General features: G+C 27.5%; 1 protein-coding gene across 1 annotated transcript in view; it reads right to left on the bottom strand.

Moving 5' to 3' along the window:
* LOC100214284 (serine/threonine-protein kinase mig-15) overlaps nt 1-23,196 on the bottom strand; it is a 53,376-nt gene extending 30,180 nt beyond the window's left edge. The window contains exons 1-11 of the mRNA XM_065788794.1: nt 23,057-23,196; nt 11,512-11,763; nt 10,697-10,745; nt 10,483-10,544; nt 9,344-9,434; nt 4,071-4,143; nt 3,896-3,953; nt 3,729-3,783; nt 879-960; nt 576-657; nt 253-502 (exon numbers count right to left, since the gene is read on the bottom strand). Coding sequence (XP_065644866.1) covers nt 253-502; nt 576-657; nt 879-960; nt 3,729-3,783; nt 3,896-3,953; nt 4,071-4,143; nt 9,344-9,434; nt 10,483-10,544; nt 10,697-10,745; nt 11,512-11,763; nt 23,057-23,095 — 1,093 coding nt within the window. The 5' untranslated portion in view covers nt 23,096-23,196. The remainder of the gene's footprint in view (nt 1-252; nt 503-575; nt 658-878; nt 961-3,728; nt 3,784-3,895; nt 3,954-4,070; nt 4,144-9,343; nt 9,435-10,482; nt 10,545-10,696; nt 10,746-11,511; nt 11,764-23,056) is intronic.
* Between the last annotated feature and the right edge of the window lie 4,011 nt (nt 23,197-27,207).

Raw genomic sequence — 27,207 nt, 5'->3', positions numbered from 1 at the left:
TAAAGTTAAATACTGTTTTATATATATATATATATATATATATATATATATATATATATATATATATATATATATATATATATATATATATATATATATATATATATATATATAAATATTTATATATATATAAATATTTGAAAAGTATATTCATAGAATGGTTAGAATGGTTAAAATACTATACCGCATCAAAGTTATATTAAACAGCTCATGTAAACTAATAGAAACAAAAACAAAAAAAATATGACTGACCAACAGGTGAAGGCTCCCCTCCTTGCATCATTGTAAGATTCCTTCTCAAAGTTGCACCAGGTGCAACACCAACCAATGTATCACCTTGCTGTTCTTCCTCAATAACAGCAGCCAAGTCAAATGCGTTAGTTTCTCCAAAGTCATCTTCAGATTCACTCATTCCTTTACGCCGCCGAGCTCTGTCAATAAAATCTTTTATTTCTATCCTTATTTTTCGATCTTGTGAACGAGATCCTCGAATAAAATCATGCTAAAGAATGCATTTTAAACAGTGTGTTATTTAAATATAAGAGATATGTTGCTAAATTTAAACACAATAATACCTGTAGCAACTGCTCAGCTGTTGGCCTCTGTAAATAATCTTTAATCAAACAAACTGTTACAAATTCTCGAAATTTTTTAGTCCTTAAATTAATAAAAAGATATAAAGATAAAGGTATAAATAAATAAAAAAATAAAAGTAAATACCAAAATAAATTAGTTAATGTTAAAATCTTAACTATTTTTTTAGTGAAAAATATTTTTTTAAACTTAATTTATGTAATGTATTACAGTAAAAAATTTTTAAAAGAAAAATGTTTCAATTATAAGAAACTAAAGAGAAAACTCAAAAAATATAAAATCACCATAATTTTCTTGATTTGAGACGAGGAGGTTCACTACGAGGTATGAGAAACAATGCTCGCATTGGGTGCATGTCACACAAAGCTTAAACAAAAGTGAGATATTTTTTAACATTTTGATGATTAAAACTTTTTAATAAAACTAAAAACTTTTTGATTACTTTATTTGCTATAAAACTGTAACTTTTTTTCAACTTATCATTTAATTAATTTGATTTACTTATTTAATATGCAATGTTTACCAATGTTATTTTGTATACATCTAATACAACTTTATATAGTCTATTTCATTAGAATTAAAATTAACAATAACTTAAAAAAAACCTAATTAAAAAACCAAGAAAAATTACTTGTTTTTTGCGTGGGTTTCTAAGTATTGAGTTTTTGGGTGCCAGCCTTGGTTACAATACAAAGAAAGAAATAGAGTTTATTGACAACAGACATTGTGGCAAATTGATTTTTATTTATGCATAAATATAGACTGCATAAATTAACATGAAGAAAAGTTTAGAAGTAATGGAAAAAGTGAAACTTTCTTTACAATTTATAAAAACTTTTCTTAAACTATTGTTGTCATACACATTTAATTTTTTTCCTTATTTATAAAAGTGTTCTAAAACTATTGCTTAAATGCAACTTTAATTTTCTTCACAATTTTTAAAAGTATACCTCAGGAAAAATGGAAAATATTAATCAAATACTTTTGTAAACTGTACACTATAAATGTATTAAAGTGACTTTTTGTTAACTCTTGAGACTTTTTTAATATTTAGATTAAAATTACTAAAAATTCGTAATTTTACAGTTGTAATAAAGCAATTGAAAATGTTTTTGTTTTTTCAACATATTTGCTTCTAACAAGGCTGCAAGCAACCACTATTAAAGGTATTAAACCACTATTAAACCACTATTGACAGATGACTTAAAAGATTGCAAATTATATAGATCAGCAATAAAGGAAGGAAGGAAGCGAATTCCCAAGATGCTCGATAAAAAAACTAGAGATATAAGAGTTTTTAGAGCACTTAGGAATATTCACAGAAAAATGAGACTTAATTGAATGACGAGTAACACAAGAATGAATTTTAGTCGATAGCACAAGAGATGCTAAATATTTAGAGCAGTGCCCATTATAGTATTTGTAGAAAGAGAAAGAGAAGCAACATTAAGACAATGTGATAATGGTTGGAGGTTAGCTGCAAGAGCAGGTCCATCTATGTTTACAATCCATTTTTGTATCTTGTCTAAAAGAGAAAGAGCATTGTTGGAAGATCCGCCCCATATATGGCAACAGTAATCATCATCAGTAAACAATGCCACCTTAGATGTGAGAATATCTGGAAGATCGTTGATGTAAATTAAAATAGAGTATTGGGTCAAGGATAGAACCTTGAAGAACCCCTGATGTTACAGGATATAAAGAAGAGTGCTGTCCATTGAGGATAATTTTTATACTACAATTAGAAAGGAAGAGCTTAATAATCTTAAAAATGTTACCTGATACACTGTAAGAAGAAAGCTTATAGAGAAGACCAGCATGCCAAACTTTATAAAAAGCTTTAGAAATGTCAAGAGCGATGGTTCTCTACCTCTATCTAATGCAAGATAAAACCTATTGGTTATTACTGTTAGCAAATCAGTAGGATGAGAAGATCAAAATCCATACTGATGATAAGAAAGTAAGTTATTAGATTCAAGATGAAAGATTAAGTGTTTCTTAATTAAAGATTCAAAAGTCACAAGAGTCTAATTTTTGAGATGAAATATGAGATTTTATGATCTGAGAATAACGGGCTTTGGTGTTAGATAAAACCTTTTTATAATGGTTTCTAGCAATAGTAAACAGAAAATTGTTTTGCTGATAGATATTAAAGTAATGCTTTCAATTAGAAATTGCAGCAGCATAATACGAAGTAAACAAAGGAGAAGAGTGGGGCTTGGAATAGTCGAGAGGGAATAAAAGACTTGAAATAAAAGACTTGGAATAGAGGGAATAAAAGACTTGGAATAGTCGAGAGGGAATAAAAGATTCCATGCCAGCCTGAATCCAAGAAGTTATGTAAGAAACACATTTGTCAGCAGGAAGGCGAAAGATTTCTACCCAAGGGCCATTATGAAGAAAATCACGGAAAGAATCCCAGTCAGCTTTAATGTAGTTGTAAGAGGTACGATAATAGGGGGACTCAGGTGATGAAGAAGAATAAGATATTAGTTTTAGAGAGATCAAACTGTGATCAGAAGCACCTAAGGGTGAATGTGGAGAAACTGAGCACTGACTAGGATCAGAAACAAGACATAAGTTGAGTAGAGAAGGTAAATGATTCAGGTTGTCTGGAATCACGAAACTAGAGCCAAGTCATTCAGTGTGATGAGCATTAAAGTCACCAACAACAACATTATTGGCTGTTGGATAAAGAGAGAGGAATTGGTCAATTTGATCAGAAACAACATCGAAAAGAGTGCAGTCTTGAAATGAAGGAGAGCAATATAGAACAAAGAGAAAGGCGATAGAGTGATGTGGTGCTAAATGAAAGCACATAAAAAAATAGACAGTGGATTCAAATCTAGTTTCCCGACAAATGGGTCAATTATTACTAATGTAAATGCCCAGTCCAAGCATGTGACTATTGCAGTCTTTAGGAATTAAAGGAAGGTTTTAAAAAAGATATAAAATATTGTCATTTGCCAATATATCTTCATTAGAATGTCTACTTGTTTTAACATATCAGATTTATATTTATGCAAATAAAAGACATGCTGATATAAATACATCATACTATGATACAAACAATCATTAATAACATTTGTATAGATCATTAAAATAATATTTATATTGAAACCTTCAAAACTTACGAGGTTGTGACTCTGCCATTTCTATTGCAGTTATTCCAATGCTCCACATATCACACTAATTTCAAAAATCAAAAGGATTAAACAACACTAAAACCAGAGTTAATAAAAAAGACAGCATAAAAAATTGTAACAGCTTGACATCTTATAAAAACCTTTAAACTGCTTACTCTGTTATCATAAGTAGCATCAGGTTGTTCATCACATACTATAACTTCAGGTGCCATCCTAAATACTCTAGAGGTTATAATCTGTAAAGCATAACACTTTTTTTTTTTTTTAAATGTTTTCAGTAAAGACAGTAAATGCACATTAAAAAATTTCAATGATGCTATTAAAAGTTACCAATAAGGTGTGCCAATAAAAGTGTGTCTTCGACCAACAGTTCGATCTAACTGTGCACTGACACCAAAATCAACTAAAATAATTCATGAAATTATTAAACTTTAAACCCTTAATAATTATCCCGAGCTCATCTTTAAAATATGTTGAGGTTATTTTTACCTAACAATGTCCCTGGTTACAAGAACATTGTCAGTAAATTTAATTCTGGTTCCCCTTTTTCACTTTTTTTTGTCTTTTTTTTTTTGTCTTCGCAGCTGTGTAAAAACTTCTTTCTTCTATCTTAAAAACCATGTTTCTAACTCTTATATTTGAAAAAGTATATTTTTTATTAAAAGGCGCCTTTTATTAACCTTTAAATCAATCATTCTTTACACTTTACTTATGAAAATACACATTAATACCAATAAATGTATATATTTATAAAGCTTATCCTACTTCTTTAGTTGCCGTTATTTTCATCAATAGGGTTTTAAGTTTCTTCATCAATTTAGCTTGATTCCAATTTCTTATGAAACTTCTTTCTGAGAAGATGAGTTTTCTTTAACTCTTTGAGCTTTACATGATCATTTATAAGGCGTCGTCCATAAAGTATGCACACCAAAATTTAAAAATTTAAACCCCTCCTCCTGTTCCTATGCGTACTATTAAGTCCACCTTCCCCCTAAAAAGTAAGTATGCTTTTGAAATACCCCCTTCCGCATTTTTTAAAAAATAATTTAAAAAAATTTTAATTTAGAAAAAATTGTAGAAATAAGGAAATATTTTTTAAATTAGAGTGCGCATCTTTTAAAGTTGATCATACCCCAATCCATTACTATATTGAATGCTTTTTGCAGATCCCTCCTTCCTCTAATCTCCCTAAGATACTTTATACAGCCCCAAAGCCCTTGATTTCGGCACCGGATCCCAACTTTAAAGACATATATATATATATATATATATATATATATATATATATATATATATATATATATATATATATATATATATATATATATATATATATATATATATATATATATAATACATTTTATACACAGTCATTTGAAAAAAAAAATTTTAGAAAACTTTTTTTATTATTATTATGCATAAAAATTATTAGGTAATAAAAGATAATTATATATATGTTAAAATTTTTTTAGCAAGGGCTCTCTAAAATTTGAAAAAGAACCCTTAATTTTCTGGGCACCTCGCAATTGGGTGGGCGTTGGAAGCATAGTCACAACTCTGTATACACCAATAAAAACTCATTAATAGTTAAAATATTGACTTAAATCATTACTTATTTATTTTGCAAATAAATGATGTAGTGATTATATAATTATCAGCATATCATCTAGACTAGATGAGAATATAGTTTTACATTTAGACTAGATAAGAATATAATTTTATATCTAGACTAGATGAGAATATAGTTTTAGGAAAACTCGCATTTCCAATGATGCTGACATTTGTAATTGTGAGCAAGCCACAGATTGAAAAAGGTCTTTCAACATATGCTTGAGTTGCAGGAGCTGCAATGAGGTCTTCAGCTAGTGGTGAAATATGTGAGTAAACAGCACATCTTGTCTTCCAGAAATTTAAAATTTTGGCACATAGGGCTGTTCCTTATTTCAATTAAATATTTATTGAGTTCATTTAGCGTTCCATTAACTGGAATAAGCTTTATTTTATCTACTTGCTGTTTTGCCGCTAAAAATTTCTATTTTGTTAATGCATTTATTGCTGGAGCTATCTCAGCAGAAACAGCAAATGCAATTACTGAAGGTAAATCAGTTTGCACAGATTTTTAGCTCCTGACAAAATGTATGTCTTTGCACACTCTCTGATTTTTATATGCTCAATATCTAAAAGAGCTATTACATGAGCGGTGTCAAGGAGACATGCGACACTTGGCAGTGCATCATTTGGCTGCAAAAGAACTGCAAACCAACAGCATAGCTTTGCAAGCATTTTAACTGCTACATCTTTGGCACCTCCAAATTGCTCCAGAGGACATTCTAAATTAAGTATCGAAGGTATAACAATGGATAGAAAAAGTGCATCCGTCTGGAGAGTACCAGTTTCATTGGCAAAAGAAAAGCATCATCCATTTGCTATTGGCAAGTGAATCAATGTTAAGGTCACCAAACACTTCGTTGATAGATGTCATTATTTCCAGAAATCTCTGAACCATAAAGCAAGTGCTGTTCCATCTTGCTGATCACATTCTTACCACATTTGTTGACAATTTTTTTCAATACCACGAAAGATTTGTAAATTTTTCCCACTAATCCGCATATCTTTAAAAGTAAGCCGCTGTATTACTTTTAAACTATTTTACAACTAGCTGTTTAACATGTGCAAGTCATCCCAATCTTCTAAATGCTACAATTTTAACTATCAAGTCAACTTCCCATTCTTCACTATCTTTCATACTCTTATGATTTTGCAGATCTGAAGCTAGGAAAAGATAAAAAATTTGTTATGAGTTATTTGTATATTTATACCTATTTGTATATATCTACCTATCTATTTATCAATCTATCTATAAATAAGTGTGTATACATTATTAAGTATTTACTTGAAAATGATAATTGTTTGTTACAAAAAAACAAACAATTCCTCAAACAGATAAACAAACCTTAAGATTTGTTGCCATCTGAATCTACACCAACAATATCCAGCATCAGTATATGTTGCATAGCATCAGCTCTAAAATCAACTCTAAACTTAACTTGCCTGTTACCAACTTTCAAAATAGTAGTAACTCAGGTTATTCAAAAGAAATTCCAAAAAAGATTGAAAATACATTCAAATTCACTTCTTTTTTTATTACTTGTATTAATGTAAAAATTTTTGTAAAGATTTCAGTCACAATTGATTTACTATTTCTAATCAGTTTTTTTAATTTTTAATAGTTGCCTTTTTTCAGGAGCTATAGTTTGTTTATTGAAAAAAAAATTTTTACACAAGTTTTCAGCTATATAGACAAGGACAATATCAAACTGCCTGTTGTTATCCTATCTGATGATTATTTAACAGATGGTATAGACATTTCTAAGAAGCAAAAATATTAGACTTTTATCACTCTACCTGGTAGAAATGGCATCACTGAGTGATTGAATCAATCAGAAATTGCATTCTCAGTACAGAAACTTAATTAAATAATTCTCTTTTTATGACAATTGGCAGGGAAAGTTTCATGAACTTGTAGAATTATAGCCAGAGTGAGCATTAAAAGAAACATTCATAAATACAGGTAAAAAAAATTATCTTTGGTGAAGTACTTAGCACTGAGCATATACAAAAAGATTAGTTCTTACAACCAAGGTTGTGTATAAGTGAAAGTACTGAAAATAATCAACCACCAAAAATAGTAACAATTTCATTTCTAAAACATGTTTATGGCTACCTATTGGAAACATAAATATGAAATGCCATAAAAGCTTATTAAACATCTGATAAATTTTGTTGCATGTAACTAAAGTCACGCTAAAAATAAACAAGGAAAAAAACAGTTACCCAGGTTCAAGGATCATAGAGAGAAAAGAAATCTTGGAAATGGTTTCAGGAATCAAGTAAGATTTAACAGAAAAATTAAGGTTTCTATGTCACTAATTTTAAAAACTAATATTCTGGGGTCTATTTACCTGTAATAAAGCTGATTGCCAAAAGTTAAGGTTAAGGTTAAATTTTCACAAAAGAAAAATCATGTCTTGATTTAAGTAAAAAATTCATTAGGCATGAGCTTAATGTAACTTGGACATCATAAATTTATCTTTAATGTATATTTTTTTAAGGACATTAATTTTTTATAACTACCGCAATATAATGAATAACCACAAAAAAGTTCATTTGTAAAATCAACTCAATTAGGTAAATATATTACCAAATGTATTATTTGAATCACTATTGCTTGTGCAATGGTACCATTGCTTTAATTTTTCTCTTAAAGTCGCGGTAATGAATTTTGATTGGTTGATTTTTTTCTTTGGTTTAAAGAATGCCTGCCTAAACCAAAATGCTTAATTGATTTATGTGCGCTGCTCAGCACCTATCATTATATCAGTCAATGTATGTACACTCATTTTAAATGAACCAGACTTTACTACCGAGACATTAAAATAAAATTAAAGCAACAGTGCAAATGCAAGAGCCACACTGTATTTTAATATTAAATAACCTAATTAAATTTTACATTTTTTTTTAGTTTAATAAAAAAATAAAAAAAAAACTTTTAACTAATTTAAATATATATAAAAAAAAAATAAGTCGCTTAATCAAAATTGCTTACATAAAATAACTTAACATGTACGTAAATTACAAGTTGCAAAAAACTTTAAAAAAAGACCTGAAAAATGCTCTTAACATATTTAAGGCTTTAATAGAGTCTACAATGCTGGTGTTTTACATATGCTCTACATCTGCTAAGTTTGTTTATCTTTATAGTACTCACCACTTCACTTCTGATTTTATCCTATGTCTAAAAAAGTTCCTGTATGGAATATTGTTTAAATATTTGTGTTGGATCTTCATATGATACCATGTTTCTTTTAGAAATAATGCACTTGTAATTTGAACTGTTCTAATAGCCAAGCTTCAGCCTCTATTTCTTCACTATTTTCTTTTTTACAAAACTCAGACTCTGTTACATTGCTATTCTATTTTCTAAAAGGCTCAGCCTCTGTTGCATTGCTATTTTCTATTGCGCAAGGTTCAGTCTCTGCTACATCGCTATTCTCTTTTCTACAAATACTATTAATGTCACTGCTAAAATGAGCTGTTATGTCTTGTTCCATCTACCAATACAAAATCTTATCCAACTCATCCATTTGACAAGGCTGCATTCTTTTACTATAACTGTCCTCTAATGTATTAAAAAACTAATAAATTGTTAAAGTTTATATTTATTGATTCATATAACTTAGAGTTTTCTGTGTGCTGTTTTTTTTTTCTAATTAGTTATCTTCTCTGTGGTTGCCAATTAAATATAACTGAATTTAAAAAATATATTTTGTTTTATTTTGCATTTTTGAGGATTTTTTGCATAACACCATAATTAGAAATAAATTGATTCATCAAACTTTTTAAGGATTTAAGGGTTTTTCAATCTCATTTCAACCGTTCTTAGTTAAATTAACCAATTGAATTGAATTATAGAATGTTATCATAAAAACCATAATAACCTACAATAAATTATTAAAGTTCTAGATAAAAAAGTAAACAATTATGTTTTAAAAAAATAACTTGATAGAAATTATGCAAATAAACAAAGTATGAAAACATAATACCTAATTTAACTTCTGCATTCTCTGTAAGAAGTATATTTTGACCTTTAATATCTCTATGGATTACATGGTTGTGATGGAGATGATTGACCCCCTGAAAATATTTTAAACATCTTTATATTTGAATCATTTCCAAATAAACACAAAACAAGAAAACGCATTGTGCTAAAAAGAACATTACAATGGTTTTAAATCATTTCGATAAAACCTTAATTATACAATATAATAAATATTATTATGCAATTTAAATTATTTAAAATAAATAATTTAAATTAACAGCTTTGAAGTTTTTTTATTTTTATGAGTAAAACCAACCTGGTGTAGTATTATACCGCACATACATGAATAAAACAATATTACTTTAAAGATATAAAAATGTAACTAAAAATATAGTATTGCCTTGAATCATATGTGTAAAACTGTTTTGCTAAACACAGCTTCAATAGAAAACATGTTCAAAACCAAATAAAATATTATCAATCTAATTTATTATGTTTTATATAAAACTGGCTTGTTCACATGTTTGTTTACGACATCACTTTCATGTTTGGACATTAAGAAACCACAGGTTTAATATTTAAATCCATTAAACTTATCTACCTGTGATTCATCTTTCCATAAATCTAAAATTCTAATTTTAGAAACAATACTAAATATCAGAATGTAGATTTTTTTCTTCTCCTATTTCAATTCACCTCCTCAAGGCCATGAGTCGAGGAGGCTACTTTAGTTGTGGTTACAACCCTCTCTAAACTCTATAACTTCGAAACACAAACCTTGGCAAACAAGGCCGCTGCGTGGTGAAATAAGTTGAGTGCGGTAATACCAGGGATGTGGTGAGGATCACTAGATCTGTAGTGGATCTGATGAGTGGAGATCTGATTAGTAAGAATTGAGGAAAAATCCTACTTTAATAAAAAAATCATAAAGTATATCAAAAATTTGAACTCAACCTAATGGACCCATCTTCTAGAAAACTGAAGTTCTAAAGTTTAGAGTCTTAAAGCAAGAATTCTACATCCCTGGTCATATATAATGTCAATGTTATACAACTTATATATGAAAAAATAAATTTTTCATTAAAAAAATTAATTGTAACTTATTTCAATAGCATAGTTATAACCACAATTGATGTTACTTACATTCAGAACCTCTCTACATATATAGCCAATCCAGTCTTCTTTAAGAGATCTAGATTTTGTAGCTATAAAAATATGTAAAACACAAAATTAAAATAGATATTAATAAAATAAATTAGTAAACAAATACTATATATAAATAAATGACTAAACAATGATTATAAAGTATATAAGTTAAAAAGTTTATTTTTCTTTTAAAAATGAATACATAATATACCTTTGACAAGATCTGTTACAGATCCAGCTCCACAAAACTCCATAACCAACTACAAAGTTATTTAAAATGGCATATAAAGATGTTTTCAAAAAAGCTTAAAAAAATTTATTACAATGACGAAATAACAATTTTATGTTATCTTCCAGAGTCTTATTATTATCTGAATTATGCAAATAAATAAAAAAAAAAAATGAAATACTAGATTTTTATTTGTTAAAAATTTACCCATAATCTAGAGAGCATAACTTCTGAGGTGACATACAAACATTCAACAAAACATTTTAAACTCATTTTAAGTCAAGGCAAAAATATGCTTTTTGAAATCGAAATGAAAACCCAAACAATGAAAACATGAAATTGAAACGAAAAAATCATGATAATGATTAGATATACAAAAAGTATGGTAACTAAGTAACAAGTACTATAAAAGTGATAGAGTAAACCTTAGGCATTCAGTGTGATGAGCGATAAAGACACATTGATTAAATGTACCAGAAACAATATTAAAAATAGAACGTTCTTGAAAGGATGGTGAATGAAAAAGAACAAAAAGAAAAAAAAGAGAGTGGTGCTAAAGGATATAATTTTTTTTAAATTTCATAGCACCACTCATCATAGTGAAAATCTCTAATTACCAACAGGATATAAGAAGAATGGCAATAAAAAAATTAAAATAAAAATCAAAATAAAAAAATTTAATAATTCTTATTTGATGAATTTATATGTGAATCAACGATTAAACAGAATAATTTATTACTAATAGTTTTTGTTGTTTTAAACTTAATATTCAACAGTAAAAATTAATTAGGAATTACCCACAGTTGATCTTCTTGCGCATTTGGTGCACCTTTTTTAATAAACGCACCATAATATCGTGCAATGTTAACATGATTCGAATACTTTCGTAGAACATTAATTTCAAGTTTTATATCTTCTTCTTCTTCTTCATTAACACTCATTATTTTAATAGCTGCTAACTGCCCTGTTCTTCGATGACGCCCTTTATGAACTTGTCCATATGTACCATTTCCAACTACTTCAATTAAATCAAAATATGCAGCAGGCTCCTATTTTATGGAATAAAAATTTTAATATTAAATACTTAGTGACATAAATTTACAGGTTCAAAATTTATCAAAAAACTGACCAGTAAAAATAAAAAACTGACCAGTAAAAATAAAAAACTGACCAGTAAAACCACCAAAGTTTAATTTAAAAATAGGTAAATTTTGAAATTTTAAAAATACTCTGTATTCAATTAAAATACCATGGTGTTTATCTAGATTCATAATTTACCACTTAATAACTTATGTAATATAATATTGAACTGTATATATGAGACATAACTGCAGATGTGTGACTAACTGACAACTGTAACAGACAACTGTAAAATTTTTTAAATATATTGCACGGTGATTTATCATGTTTAATTTTTCTTGCAACTTTTATGAATATAGCTTAAATAATTTTTTATTTATAATTTGATTTATAATTTGTCTGCAACCAATCATTTTTCTCACATTTGATATTGCACAAACAAATGTAAAAGGATGCAACTTTGTTGAGTGACAAGTCAAGCCAGAATGAGTTTTGATTGATGGAACTAAAGATGATGGCTCCTTTGAGCAGAGACCATGATAGTATTTGTAGAAAAGAGAAACCTTACAACAATGGAAGAGAGGCTTTAGCTTGGTACATAAAGTAATAAAGTCAATGAATCAAAGTCATTGAGGACAACTTTAATACTCAAATACTTTTCCAATATGATATACCATATGAAGTAAGTTTGTAGTTAAGACTGGCATGCTGAACTTTATCAAAAGCTTTTGATATGTCAACAGCATTAGCCCTTGCCTCACCGCTCTTATCTAATGCACTACAGAATCTTTCAGTTAAAGCAGTTAGCAATTCAGCCATAAAACAAGAAGATAGAAAACCATATTGATTGTTTGAGAGTAAGTTATTAGACTCAAGATAGGATGTTAGAAACTTGTTAATTAAAGACTTAATAACCTTGCTAATAAAAGAGAGAAGAATAATCAGGCAATAGCTGGGTCTAAAGGTTCTCAAGAGTTTTTAAAAAATTAGAACCACAGATGCCATTTTCCAGCAGGCAGGAAAACAAGATTTAGTTAAGCGTTTATTAAATAGTTTGGAGGGAATTTAGGCGAGTTCTGGAGAACACATTTGTAAAACCATGACAAGAATGTTGTCTGGACCACAAACCATAGAAGAGTTTAATTAAAAAATAACTTTAGCAACAGAATCTGGAGTGATTTGGCTGACTAACAATGGGACAAATTGTTTAAATAGAATGACAGGAAGATTACAGCCATTAGATTCAAGAGTCAAATTAGAGAAAAAAGTTCAAAAAGTTCTGCCTTATTCTTGAGAGAGACAATAAGATTAGGCCTGTGAATTAGAGATGGAATATTTGACTTACCTTTGTTAATGAAACTGTTTAAGGTTTTTCTTCATTCTCTAGAGCCTAACTTTTGAGATAAGATATTCAATTAAATGTAGCAGCTGCTCTCGTAGAGCAGCTGCTACATTTAATTTAGCAGTTTCTCTCATGGAGAAGAATGAGGCTTGACTTTAACCCAACAGTTGGAGAAGAATGCTGAGAAGGAGCTGGAGAAAAATGCCGAGAAGCTGGAGAAGAATGAGGCTTGACTTTAACCCAACAAAATGGAATAAAGCCGGTATTATTAGATTTCCTTTAATAATACAAATGAATGAACAATATAATTAAAAAATGATTTAACAATTAAAAAAAAACTATATTAACCTATTCAAAGAATAAAAAAAAGAACTAAATTCAGTAAAATGTTAGTTATATATTAATCATAAGAAAAGGAAGAAAACATAAATTTTTAAGGTTCTACTTTTTTGCAGTTGGTTGTTGATATAAGATATCAGAAAACATAGGTCGTTAAGCGAATTATCTCCCATCCTTGACCGAATTCTGGTGCAGATTAAGCCAGCTACCAAAAAAGCTCTCTCTGATTCTACACTGGTTGGTTGAATACTTAGCAAATAATTATATATTAAAGTTAAGTATTTTCCTCTTATGTCATTTGTCTCAAAAAATGACATTTCTTTTTTTATTGAGCATGTGAGATCTTTTTTATTTCGGTCGATTCCACTTTCAGGTAATCTGGTGCAAATTTTTTTTGATATTGCTATCTCCAACTGTTCTTTTAAAGTCAGAGAAATTTCATTTCTCTGACTTTAAAAGTCAGAGAAAATATCAACTTCATCATCATTGACATCGAATATTATATTTGTATCTATTATATTGTTGGCTGAAGTAGATGTTGTTGCTAAAGGTGCAGCTTCATATACAATACAGCTTCATATACAATACAGCTTCATATACAATACAGCTTCAATACAAGTTGGCCACACCCAGACATTGTATCTGTAAAACGATAACTTTTGCGATTGCAGCTTTGGTAATGATCGGAAATAATTCATAATCTTTATCAGTTTCATCATCGCTCGGATTTTCATTGGAGTCTGCATAGTGTAAATGCAAAACACTTGAAATATCTGTTTGTCTTTCAAGAATAAGTACTTTTAAAGCTGCTTTCAATTGAACATGGATGGCCAGTTATTGATTTCATCATAAATTGAATAGCAGCATCTGCAGATAATAAAGTTGCATCTTGTCGGCAGATTGCTTCAACTGTAAGCTTAATAGGAAATAAAACTAAAAGGATATTTGACAACATTTCAAACTCTGCATCTGAAAAAAAAATAGGTGATTTTAAATCTATTAGACTCTTTTTGATGCAATTTTTTAATTTGACAAAACGTTCTATCATAGACACCAAACTATTCCATCGTGTTTTTGAGTCTAAAACCAGAGACAATTCTTTCCCGAACTCTTCTTTTACATATTTTTTTAGGACTTTGTCATTTTTTGTAGGCAAAGAACAAAATACTTTGACCACTTTTCGAACTTTTTGAATTAATAGTAACGTTTGCTGATGTACCAGAAAAGAAGAATTATCATCATTGCTTTCAGTGGAGATTATGAGTAAACCATTTTCATTTTCATAATCTTCATCAATTAATTCGTTGTCATCTGTGGAATTCTGCTCTTTTTCAAATCTGGGTGTAGGAACTGATGTAATGTTAGCATCTTCTTTATTATACAGACTATCCTCATTATTAGGTTTTTTATAGAGTATGCCGATAACAGCCAACTGAATTCCATGCGCTAAACATAGCTGCTGATGTGCTTCGATTAACCTGCCTACCTTTTTCATAACTGCAGCGCCATCAGTGGTAATACCTACAATATTTTTGATTGAAAGCTTAAAATCACGTAACCTATTGTTGACAAGCTCAACACATTTTTCTGCGGGAATTGTTCCAAAAGCACGAATTAATCCTAGATTCCAAAATTCTTTGTCAGAGTGGACATTAATATTTATGTAACGTCTATTTCTTATCGATGTCCATTCATCGAAAGTTATAGAAAATCTGTTTCCATTAGCAACTCTGCTTGATAATTCTTTAATTACTTCGGCTTGTATATTTTTACTGTAATTTATTACCATTTTGTGAATCGTTTTGTGATCCTTTGGTATGTTAGAAAAGCCTCTGGCTGTTAAACCTTTTTTTATATCATATGATATGCAAATAATGTTGAATGATAAACCATCACACACAGTCATCCTAGCTAAAACAGCTGGCAATGAATCATCCATTTTATCACTTTTAAAAAAGTTGTTTATAGTTACTGAAGGTTTTGATGTCTGTAAAAATTCTGAAGAATCTAAAACAGTGACGCTACCTACATCTTTTTTTAACAAATTGACTTTATGAATTGTTTTTAAATGGGTATGAAGACCGCTTTTAGAACCTCCATGTGTTTTTATTATTTTCTTACACAATTTGCATTTAGCACACTGTCCTGCTTTTTCTCTTACAAAATGAAACCATGGTGAATTTTTATCATTTGCTTTGGAATGCTCCTCAAAATCTTGAATATTCATATCGGTATAAAATACAAATTTTCTAAAAGGTAATAAAATGTATAATTTATAATGTATAATTAAACTTACCGTTTGGAATTTTATATAACATTTTAATTTAACTAAAAATAACCAATATCATATATGATATTGGTATATATATACCCACATTTAATTTTGTATGATGAATTTTGTTTCCATTTATAAGATCAATTAAAATTTTAAACTTTTTGAGCTTTCGAATGGTGAAATTATTTCGAATACTGAAATAGCGGTATTCGACTTTTTTAATACTGGTATTTCGGCAACTATAAATTGTTTCAAATACCGGGATCCTGGTATTCCCAACCCTATCCAGAAGGTCATGTAGGAGGTGCATCTAGCAGCAGAGAGACAAAAAACATCAGCCCGAGAACTGTCACAAAGAAAATCACGAAAAGAATCCAAGCCAGCTTTAGGGTAGTAGTAAGTAGAGTGATAATAGGGTGAGTCTCAAAAATCAGTAGGAGATAAAAGATTTATAGAAATAATTGCATTGTTGAAACCGCCTAAAAAAGAACAAGGAAAAGCTGAACACAAGCTAGGGTCTGACACAAGGCACCATGGTGTGAAGGTAAGTGATTAGGATTGTCTGAAAAATGAGTCACAAAGTTAACTACATGAGTAAGAGATTGAAAAATACAGAAGTTATGAGTTAAATGCTCATCACTCAGTGTGATGAGCATTAAAATCACCAAGAATAAAGAGGAATAAAGAGAAAGAGCTTGTTCAATTTGATAAGAAATTATATCTTATGGAGTGCAGTATTGACAAAAAGGAGAATGATAAAGAACAAAACGAAAGATAATTGAGAAGTGCTAAACAGAAGCACATGAAAGAATGGTATAACGATCAAAACTGATTTCTCAACATATAGATAAACTGATGCTTAAGTATATGCCTAACTCAAGCATGCGACTATTAAAGTCTTTGTAAATAAAAAGGATAGCAGGCGTCAATACTGAAATCCAAAGAAGAAACAGCCTATTTTAACTTAGTCTCACAAAGAGTAAGCACCAAATTAACTTATTATTGATAATTTAAGTTATTATTTCATCAACAACTTTATATTTAAAAATTTTACTACTTTAAGTATATAAAAATATATATTAAATTCGTTTTTAATAAATTTTTTTTCTAATAGTAAATAAAATCTAATAGAAACCAGTAACTTTTTTGCTTCCAACGTTTTTCGCATTAACGACCCTGAACCTTTTAAAGTTATATTTACTTTGATTTACTGAATAGATAAAGTACACAGTATATTTACTTATAAACTAAATCAAAACAACCAGTTAAGATTCTACAGTAACTTACAGTTACTCAAATATTAACTTATCAACTATATTAGTTTACTTAATATACTCAAAGACTCGCAAAAGTTAGCCATACAAATGTTTCTATATATATCTTATATGTTGTTAACACATAATATAAGCTTTTAACTAAGAATTGTTTTAACAAGAAATGTCAAATAGGTTATAAAAAACGCAATACCATTTTTTTATATTTAAACTTTATTTAAAGCGATATAAAGATTAAAAATTTTCTATAAATACTCAAGTTAGTAAGTTACTCAAGTTTTAAGAATTTTTTAAAAAAGAAATCTACTTTAACAAAAAAATCTAAGTCTTTTAAAATTCTCTCATTCAAATATTTTTGCGATTAAAGTTTATAATTTAAAAAAAAAAAAACATAAAAAATTTTAAAAATTATAACGTTCAATGCTTATAAATCTAGTTGCAGCAGCGTCCATACCCAGTGGCACAGCGAGGGTCATTCAAGTTAAACATATATCTAGCTACAGTAACAATAGATTTAGAACATAGTGCAAGTGAGAAAGAAAATTTTATTTAAATTGTAAACATTTTGAATAGTAATTTTTTTTTTGTTTCTTGAAAATAGTTTTTTAAGTAGAAACATTCTATTGCAAGAATTAAACCAGTAATTATTGCAAACGTTAAACCAAAAATTAAACTATAAAAAATTTAAATAAAAATAAATAAATCATTTTACTTCTGTTCAAGGAAACTTTTTACTTAAACTTAACAAAATATAAATCAATTTAATAAACCAAATTTTTTCTCACTTTTTATTAAAACAATTTGTACAAAAAAACTGAATGAAAACATTCACTTAAAAACCATTTGAATGAAAAAATTATTTATACTTAAATTTTTATTATACTTCGATTTTTAATTGTAATTGTAATAAAATTTAAAAAACGTTATATCTAATATTTTTTTGCTTTAAGCTTACTCGTTTGGTCTGCGGATAGCATATGCATGCATTTTTTTTTAAATTTAACATTTCTGTTTATATAATACGCTTTATTTTAAATGCGTTTTGTTATGAATGTTATAAAATATTAATGTTATAAAAACTTAACTTTATAAAACAGCAACACGAACAGTGCCACAAAGTTGTTTTATATTAACACAAGCTTATAATACTGTCAAAACTTTGCAGTTTGTTTTATTGTTGTTTTATAGCTTTTTACAATATCAATTCAATAAATAACAATTCAATACTCATTAAAAATAACACATGTTTTATCGCCAGAATGAATGTAATAAATAGTTTTCTACAACTAACTAAAAGTGGTTTAAGTATTGTAATATTTTCGTTGTTACTTTTACTTTTTAAAGTATCATGTTAAGTAAAAACAATTACTAAAAGTAATATTGTAATAGTATTGAACTTCCTCATTACACAATAACTGCAACTTAAACTTGAAACTATAACTGTAAATTGTAACTATAGATGTAAATTATAACAGTAAACTACACTATTTTAAACTCCGCCAAACAAGAAATTATAAGATAATATTTAAATAGGGAGAGATATTATGTTAGAAAAATAACAATTACAAACTAATGTAGAAAAAATACAATTTTATACTAACATGAACATTCTACTGCAGAGTGGTATCAGGGATAATGAGGGAGGGGGGGTTGCGATTAGATTTTTTTGCTTTAATTTGAGCCGTGGAAAGTTACTTTGAAGACCACAAAAATTTGTAATGGATATATGGAAACAGTTACGTGGTGGTGACGATTTATGTTTAACATTTTTGGTTACTTTAGGCATGGTTTAAGTTAAAAAGAAATTGACTTATTTATAAATAGAGGATAACATCCCAAGCATTGAGCTATGCAGTTGTCTCAGTCCTACTAATTAACCCAAAGTCATAACTTAGGTTTCCTTATTCAAATGCACACCAAAAGCATTAATAGGGACACCATCCATGCACAACATGGCATTTAATACTTTGATATTTTACAACTGTTCATGGAATCACCAACTCTGAGAGCTCCCACAACATTTGGAAAACCTTCCTACCAGCCAGCCTTAGAACCATTAAACTGAGTTTTAAAGCTGTACCCTCATTAGGAGATAACAGGAGGAGTTGCATAGCCACAATCAAGGAGACACAAAAAAAATCTATAAGTAGAGTGAAGAAGATCCCGCATTCATCATCCTAGGCAGAAAACAATGTAACACAGCTTTATACCAACACCAGCCTAATAGATAAAGATAAATGGTATTAGCCTGTAGTTGCTAGGGTCAGTATATGGCACTTTCTTAAGATTTAGCTTAATATTTGCTACATCTAGTAGAATGAAACTAGACTATACTCTAAATATTTAAAGAAATAATTAATGAATGCATCATCAAATGCATGATTGAACTTTTATTTTTTATAATAGGATTTTTTTTAAATATATAGATGTTTCGTAAAAATCAAGTTTTATGTAACATTAGTAATTTTTTATATTAGTGTTTTATAAAGTGATTGTATTCTTAGTATTGATTTTGATACTTTTATTAAATGATACAATTGTATGATTGAATCGATTGATGGCTAGGGTTCTTCTCGAGTTATTAAGTTTAACATAAAATATGTTATATCAGAGGTTGGTGTTTAGTACAAGTGAATTTATCCTTTTGAAGCAATATTATTGCTTCAATAAGGAGTGTTAGTTTAAATTTCCGCATGAGAGTTATTAACATTATTATCAAGTAATCAACACTAGCAGTTTTTAAACTGATTTTAATAAGCAAAGATATAAAATGTGAAATTATTTTTTATTTAACGTTGTTGACTTCAAAGGTTGAAGTTCTTATTTTATTATTATTTGAAATTGTTATATGTAACTAAAAACATGTTTTCACCCAACTAAACTTTGGAGGGGTGCGGAGCCCCAAAAAGGACTCAAAAAGTCACAAAAAGATTACTTCTTCCTAGTTTTTTGTATCCAAACTTAAAAAATCCTATGGACTACTATTGGTAAAATAAATTAAAACTTTTAGGTTAGAGGAACAATCAATTTTTGAATTTGGAGCCCTTAGGTATAAAAGCAGCAAGAACTCCGAGATTCCAGGCTTAAAAACATTAAGTTTCAAGCCAGTAAATTTCATGAATTTTTCTCTCATAGCAGATCATAAGTCAACCAAAATGTTTAGGGCTTCTGGACACCAGAGACCAGGGAAAAAATAAATATAAAATTGGAGTCCTTTTGGGACTCTGCATCCCTGGTACTTTGTTTTTTTTCATTTAATCTTTTTATTTATTTTTCTTTCATTTAATCTTTTTATTTATTTTTATTTATTATTGTAGCTTTTCCTGCCATTTGCAAAACCATTGCAATAAATAAAAAAACTTTAAATAAGTTTTAAATTATCAATAACGTGATCGCACATTTTTTTCTTCTATCAATCAAAGAATAAAGCAACACATATATTTGAAAATACATTTTTAGTAAAAACTTTGTTTAAAGGAATCCCCAAGTTACAAGTTGTGACCCCAAGACCCAATCCCCAAGAGACAAGTTGTGTTCATATCATAGATAAACATTAGAAAATAAGTTAAAAGTTAATTAAACCTTTCAAAACAAATTATTGAATGAGGTATTAACAAAAAATTTCTTAATTTTTATTGCCATTTTGTTTCTTTTGAAGGAAAGTTCCGGCTCTTTGATTATTTTTATTTTTTAAATCCGGTCTTATTAATGCTCTTATATTTGACACCAATAAAAAAAGTTTCAAAAAACTTAAATCAAGTTTTAAATGTAGGGGTTTTCCTTATGGCGGTTGAACAAAAATATAAGATTCAAGTTTTTAATATCAATTTTAAATATACCTGAAAAATGTATTTTAGATCATTTTAAAAATGGTTTTTTTGAATTAGAAATATAAATTATTATAAACATAAGTTAAAAATATATATAAGATTATTTTTCAAACAGTTTCCTGAATTTATTAAAAAAATAAAGATTTTTAAATCTTTCAAAATTTAACTACATTATAGACTTGTATTGTACTTAGTATTGTATATAAAAAAATTAAGTACTTATTTTCTGAGAAAAATATTCATTTTGTGTATTTTAAAGTTTGCTTTGCTTAATTACTATTTTTATTGTGCTAGTTTATTCTAACTCAAACACTTAAATATATGTTGAACAAAAAACAAAAACATGCTTCACCAAACATTTTTTATAACCACCGCAGACTAAATAGGAAGGGGAAAACCTAATCTGACTGTGTAAAACTGAACAGAGTTTAAAAAAATCTGCGGTGAGCGAAAACATTCATTATTAAAGCCATATTTTTTTTAACAGAAAAAACTATGCAGATTTGAGAGCCTAAAATTAGGACCGGAAGTATAATGACAATACAACAAATGCTTTAGTTAATATCTTATTCAATAATTTGTTTAAAAAAAGTCTAATTAACTTTCAACTTATTTTCTAATAGTTATCTATGTTATGAACACAACTTAACTCGGCACTTGCGTTTCCCTCTAATGTAACATAAGTAATTATTATAGTATTTCACAAAACGATTTCTTTTTAATATTTAGTATTTAGTTTAAATTTTTTTATTGTTTTATAAAAATTGTTTTAATATTTAAATAAAATTTTTTTTAATTAAATGACTTGGACATTATCATACTTCCTTTTTTAATTGAAACAAAATCTGTGCACGCAAGTTATTTTAAACTATTTTTGTTATTTGTGTTTCCATTTAAAAAATCACTGAACTTATTAACTATTGTTTTAAAAGGAATACAACTTCGTTAATTTTCAAGCATTGTGTTATTTTTGTATATATATAAAACTTATTCATAAAGAACTAAAATAAACAATGAATAAAGTAAAACTTTCTTATTTTCTTCTTTCTATAGATTTCTTATTTCTTATGCTGTGTTAAAATTTTTTATAATGATTTATTTTTGATTATTAACTTATTTTAAAGCATATTTTTCTATTATTTATTATGTTTTGGTTTATATGTTGATGTTTACATAGAATAACTTTTAATCAAATTTAGATGTAATAAAATTCTAATAAAAGTTTTCATAGTTATTAAAAGATAATTTGTAACTTTCACATTCTAAAAAAAAACCCAGCAGTAAATGAAATAATCTTAAAAAGTATAATGAGTTTGAGTTTATTATTTCATTACTGAGAACACCAGACTTCTCTGTTACCAAGAAACAACACCAGACTTCTCTGTTATGAAAGTGTCATTAAGCCATTAAGCATAATAAATAAAAATACGATTTTAAAACAACATAAAACATGCATAAAATGGATAACAAACATGGATAAACCATGCTGAAAAAAGTAAAAAACAAATAATAATTTGGAAAATTTTTTTTTTTTGTACAGCTTATATACAATATAAGTATTTTGTTTTAACTTACAAAAAATCTTTGCTTTGTTTCTTTTTTGTTTGTTGCTTTGTTTTTTGTGCAGCTTATATACAATATAAGTATTTTTTTTTAACTTACAGAAAATTTTTAGTTTGTTTCTGTTTTTAGGAGTGTTTTTCTTTTTTATTAGATAAGTTGTCTAACTTATAAGTTAGATGAGTTGTCTGTTTATGTTATGTTTAGCTTTACCAAGATTACTTTATTATAGGAAAAAATTTTATAGCATTAATTACATTCTGAGATAGAACAGGTTTTTTTCAAACATGCCCTGATTTTTCCTTATGCTTATTTGTGCAGTTAAATTTTACATACACGGGCTAATATGCTACTTTTACAATATTAGGTTGCATATAAGTCTTTAGAAAAAAGGATGAAAATTCAAAACATGGCACAAAAGGTGAAAAATTGAGATAAATTTGCATCATTTGACAACTTATGTTATAAATACATTTATATTTTGACAAAGAAACGTGACTCTTGATGCTAATGTGATGTAGAAAATAAATGAAAACATATTTAATATATAACTTTATAATCCTACAAATTTATGACATGGATACACAAACTCTTCAAAGAATGAAACAAAAATTGATCAAATACTGAAAAAATAAAACTTACCCTGAGGTTAGACAGATCAATATCTTCAAGTGAGCCCATATTTCAATTAAACATGATCGAACTTAGCCTATTTTATTTTATGTCAAGCATCTAAAGACTACAAGTTATTAAAAAACTTGTATACCAACACGTACATAGCTAAAGCAATTTCATTAAATAGAAATATATTTAAATATAAAAATTTCATGTTAAATTTATTTCTTTAACACTATTATAATACATACCATATATACATATGTAAATATATATATATATATATATATATATATATATATATATATATATATATATATATATATACATATATATATATATATATATATATATATATATATATATATATATATATATATATATATATATATATATATATATATATATATTAAAATATATATATATATATATGTATATATATATAAATATATATATATATATATATATATATATATATATATTATATATGCATATACAATTTTAAATTTAATGTTATTAGTAGTACTAATAGTACGTTTTATATCAAGATAGGAGTAATTCCACTCTGTTTATATTTGCTTTACTATCATAATACATGTAACAAACAGGCAGAAAATACATCAATACCAAAGATATTCAAAAAGTCAGAAAATTCTATCCTTATTTAATGTTTGCGTGGGTTACACCTGTTGCAATTCTTTATTATCATTTTCTAGATAATCTTATAGTCCAGTTAATGATAATTTTTCTCACAAATTTAACAAATATTTTAAAAATACTTAAGTTTGGCGAGATTATTTCAATACAAACAAGATTCCGAATGAGTTTCAACGAGAGTTTAACGGATGCGTTTTTTTTCCTGAAATAAAACTTACAATAATCCTATTTATCTATTTCCTATTTTATTTTATTTTATATACTCATTTAGAAAGAAGTTTTGTTCGGAATTATTATTAAATGGGAAAATTCTACCGGTAAAATAGCTAGATTTCAATAGGATTTTTTAATACAGAATATAAAAATTCTCTACTCAAGTCAAAACAGGATTCATTTAATTTTTATCAAATTTATTGGTTTGCGCAATGCAAGTGCAACGTAGGGATTGGGGTGGCAGCAAAGGCAAATGATTTTAAATAAGTATTAGAGCTTCAAGCCCATGCGTCTTCCAGAGACAAACAACTTCTTCCGCGGTGACCGTAATTGTGATTTGGAAAGTATTATATTTTGTTATAAATTTATATTTTTTTCAAGAAAAAGAGTAAAACTCACAAGACTTGTTTCTTGCTTAAGTAAGGTGGTGATGTAACCAATAATGCAATGTAAACAATCATCGCCAACGTAGGTGATGATTGTTTACATTACCAGACAACGTAAGCCCAGTAAACAGCCAGGAGTAAATGCTTATATTAAATCGGGTTCTTTACATTGGCGGGCTAATGTTGAACCAATGTTTTATTACCCATTTACAGCGTTTATAAGTAATCTACAGTGTTTATCACCCATCTACAAGCAAAAATATATAATTTTAGAACAATTAAGTTTTTTTCCTCATTTCAAAGAGATAAAACCGCTATACGCCCACCCAGGCTCTCATAAATTTAAAAATAAATATAAAATTCATCAAACTTTTGTCGGGCGTGTAAAACTTTGATTTTAAATATACTATATTTTTCACTCCATTGCACAGTGATTTAGAAACACTTAAAATTTGGCCAAAATACAGTTTTTTGAGTAGCGTAATTTAAATAATGTTATTAGCTAACTATTTTCTACAGTTTCTTAAAATTTTAACGGTATAAAAAAATAAGTACTGAAATAAAAGATTCAAACGTTAATTTATGTTTGAAAGTGACCGAAAACAGCTTTTTTTTATCATTAAAATTTTATCATTTTTAAAGCTAATACGACGTAATATATATATATATATATATATATATATATATATATATATATATATATATATATATATATATATATATATATATATATATATATATATATATATATATATATATATATATTCACATTAAAAAGTTTTGTTCAGAAACGTCAGGAAAAACTCTTAAAAAAGCTGTTTTCGGTCACTTTCAAACATAAATTAACGTTTGAATCTTTTATTTCAGTACTTATTTTTTTATACCGTTAAAATCTTAAGAAACTGTAGAAAATAGTTAGCTAATAACATTATTTAAATTGCGCTACTCAAAAAACTGTATTTTGGCCAAATTTTAAGTGTTTCTAAATCACTGTGCATTGCTATGATAATTTTACATTAAATAATTAAATTAGGTCGCCAAATTATTAAGAAGAAAGTTTAACAATTTATTCTTTAAATATAATGAATACTCAGTGAACACAAAGTCTAATTTAGACGTCTAAAAGATCTCTTACAGCTGTTTAGACTTTTAAAATACGTCTTGTTTTTACTTTAAAATATGCAATAGAGCTAGTCTTTTATCAAAACTAAAAAAGTTAGCTGCCCCAACTTGCCCCATTTCGAAATAATGTGGTTTTAAAAAGCTCATTTTATAAAAACATTAGCGACGTAACAGCTAATACGACGTAATATATATATATATATATATATATATATATATATATATATATATATATATATATATATATATATATATATATATATATATATATATATATATATATATATATATATATATATATATATATATATAATATCTAGATATCTAATATCTATCTAAATAAATTTATTCTTGAAAATGATAAATTTATTTAGATAGATATTAGATATCTATTTGGATACGCAAAACATAAGCAAAATAAGCACAAGCTTAGGGTACCAAAAGGGGGTACAAGGTATTTCTCGATTAAGAATGGAAGTACGTATTTTTTATTATGTTTAGCCATTATTGCTGAAGATATTGTTCCATACACATCTCTGAAAGTAGGGCCGGTACGAGTAGATTTCAAGTGTGAAGGGAATGCCTTACGTGTTTTTGGCAAAAAAAATTTAACACATAAAACAAATATAAATTGCTACACAAATTTGAGGTTAGTTAACTTATAAATTCAACTATAAAAACGACTAAAAAAAGTCGTTTACTGTTTGGAAAGTCATTTTAGTTTTATGAACATCTGTCACTGTGCAGTCGCAGTAGTTTTGATACACATATTTTGATAACAATATTAAAAACCCATTGACTGTGTACATTATGATTATTAGAGTTATTTTCTTTATATAAAACGTCTCCGCTTTGTTTTCTGCCATAATTGCGTTCAAACTTGAAAAGCAGGTATGTAAATGGTTGTAGTTATGTATGTAGCAGGTATGTAAATGTAAATGGCAAGTAAATGACATTACTTTTTCTCCCTGCGTGTAGTAAAAACCAAATTTTTGTTAAAGTACCTTTAAAAAACGATTTTTCGAGGAGTAAAGTGGGAAAAAAAAAATCAATTCTATTTTAGTTCTCCAATATCACTTTTTTAAGGAAACTTTTTAAATACTTTGATGAAGATTGCGTGGTTTAAATTTTATTAGTATTTTCATTAATAATTTTTGTTACTAGTTGCTTACCCTACTTCAGTCCATACCTGTCCCTAATGGTACGGTTCTTCTAAAATCAAAACTGTATACTTTATTACAACCTTCTGTCAATATTAGGGAATGGAATCAGTGCTCAAAATTATGCTTTACTTGTAAAAACTTGTTTTGTGCAGTACATACATTATATAAAAAAGATGCTAAAATTATTCTAGAAATCATTTTTAATATCCCACTTCTCCCCACTGTTCCCTACCAATACTTTTTTAAAATTTTATTCTCAACTATATTTATATGTTTTTCTTTATTTAATATTTTTTTCGAGAATTACACCTTAAAGACTTTAACAATATTTCATTTTTTATTATAATAATATTAATAAAAAGATTCAGAAGTTTCAACGGAATATGTATTTTTTTATAACCAAGATGGAATAATGTGTAAAACAAGCTAGCATCATCGACAAATAAAGGTGAGTCTAAAACATTAGACAATTTTTTTAATTCATTAACATTCAGAAACAAAAGGAGTTTAACAATTGATCCCTGGGTAAGAATTGATCCCTGGGTAAGAATTAATCCCTGGGTAACTTGGCGTTAAGCTATTGTAACATAATCCGTTTTTCCACTATCGTATGAAAGATGTTGCTTTGTGCTAAAAA

Source organism: Hydra vulgaris, chromosome 01 (assembly GCF_038396675.1).
Source record: "Hydra vulgaris chromosome 01, alternate assembly HydraT2T_AEP".
NCBI lineage: Eukaryota > Metazoa > Cnidaria > Hydrozoa > Anthoathecata > Hydridae > Hydra > Hydra vulgaris.
Note: the sequence above shows the minus strand (reverse complement) of the source record. Positions and strands in the feature narration are given on the sequence as shown.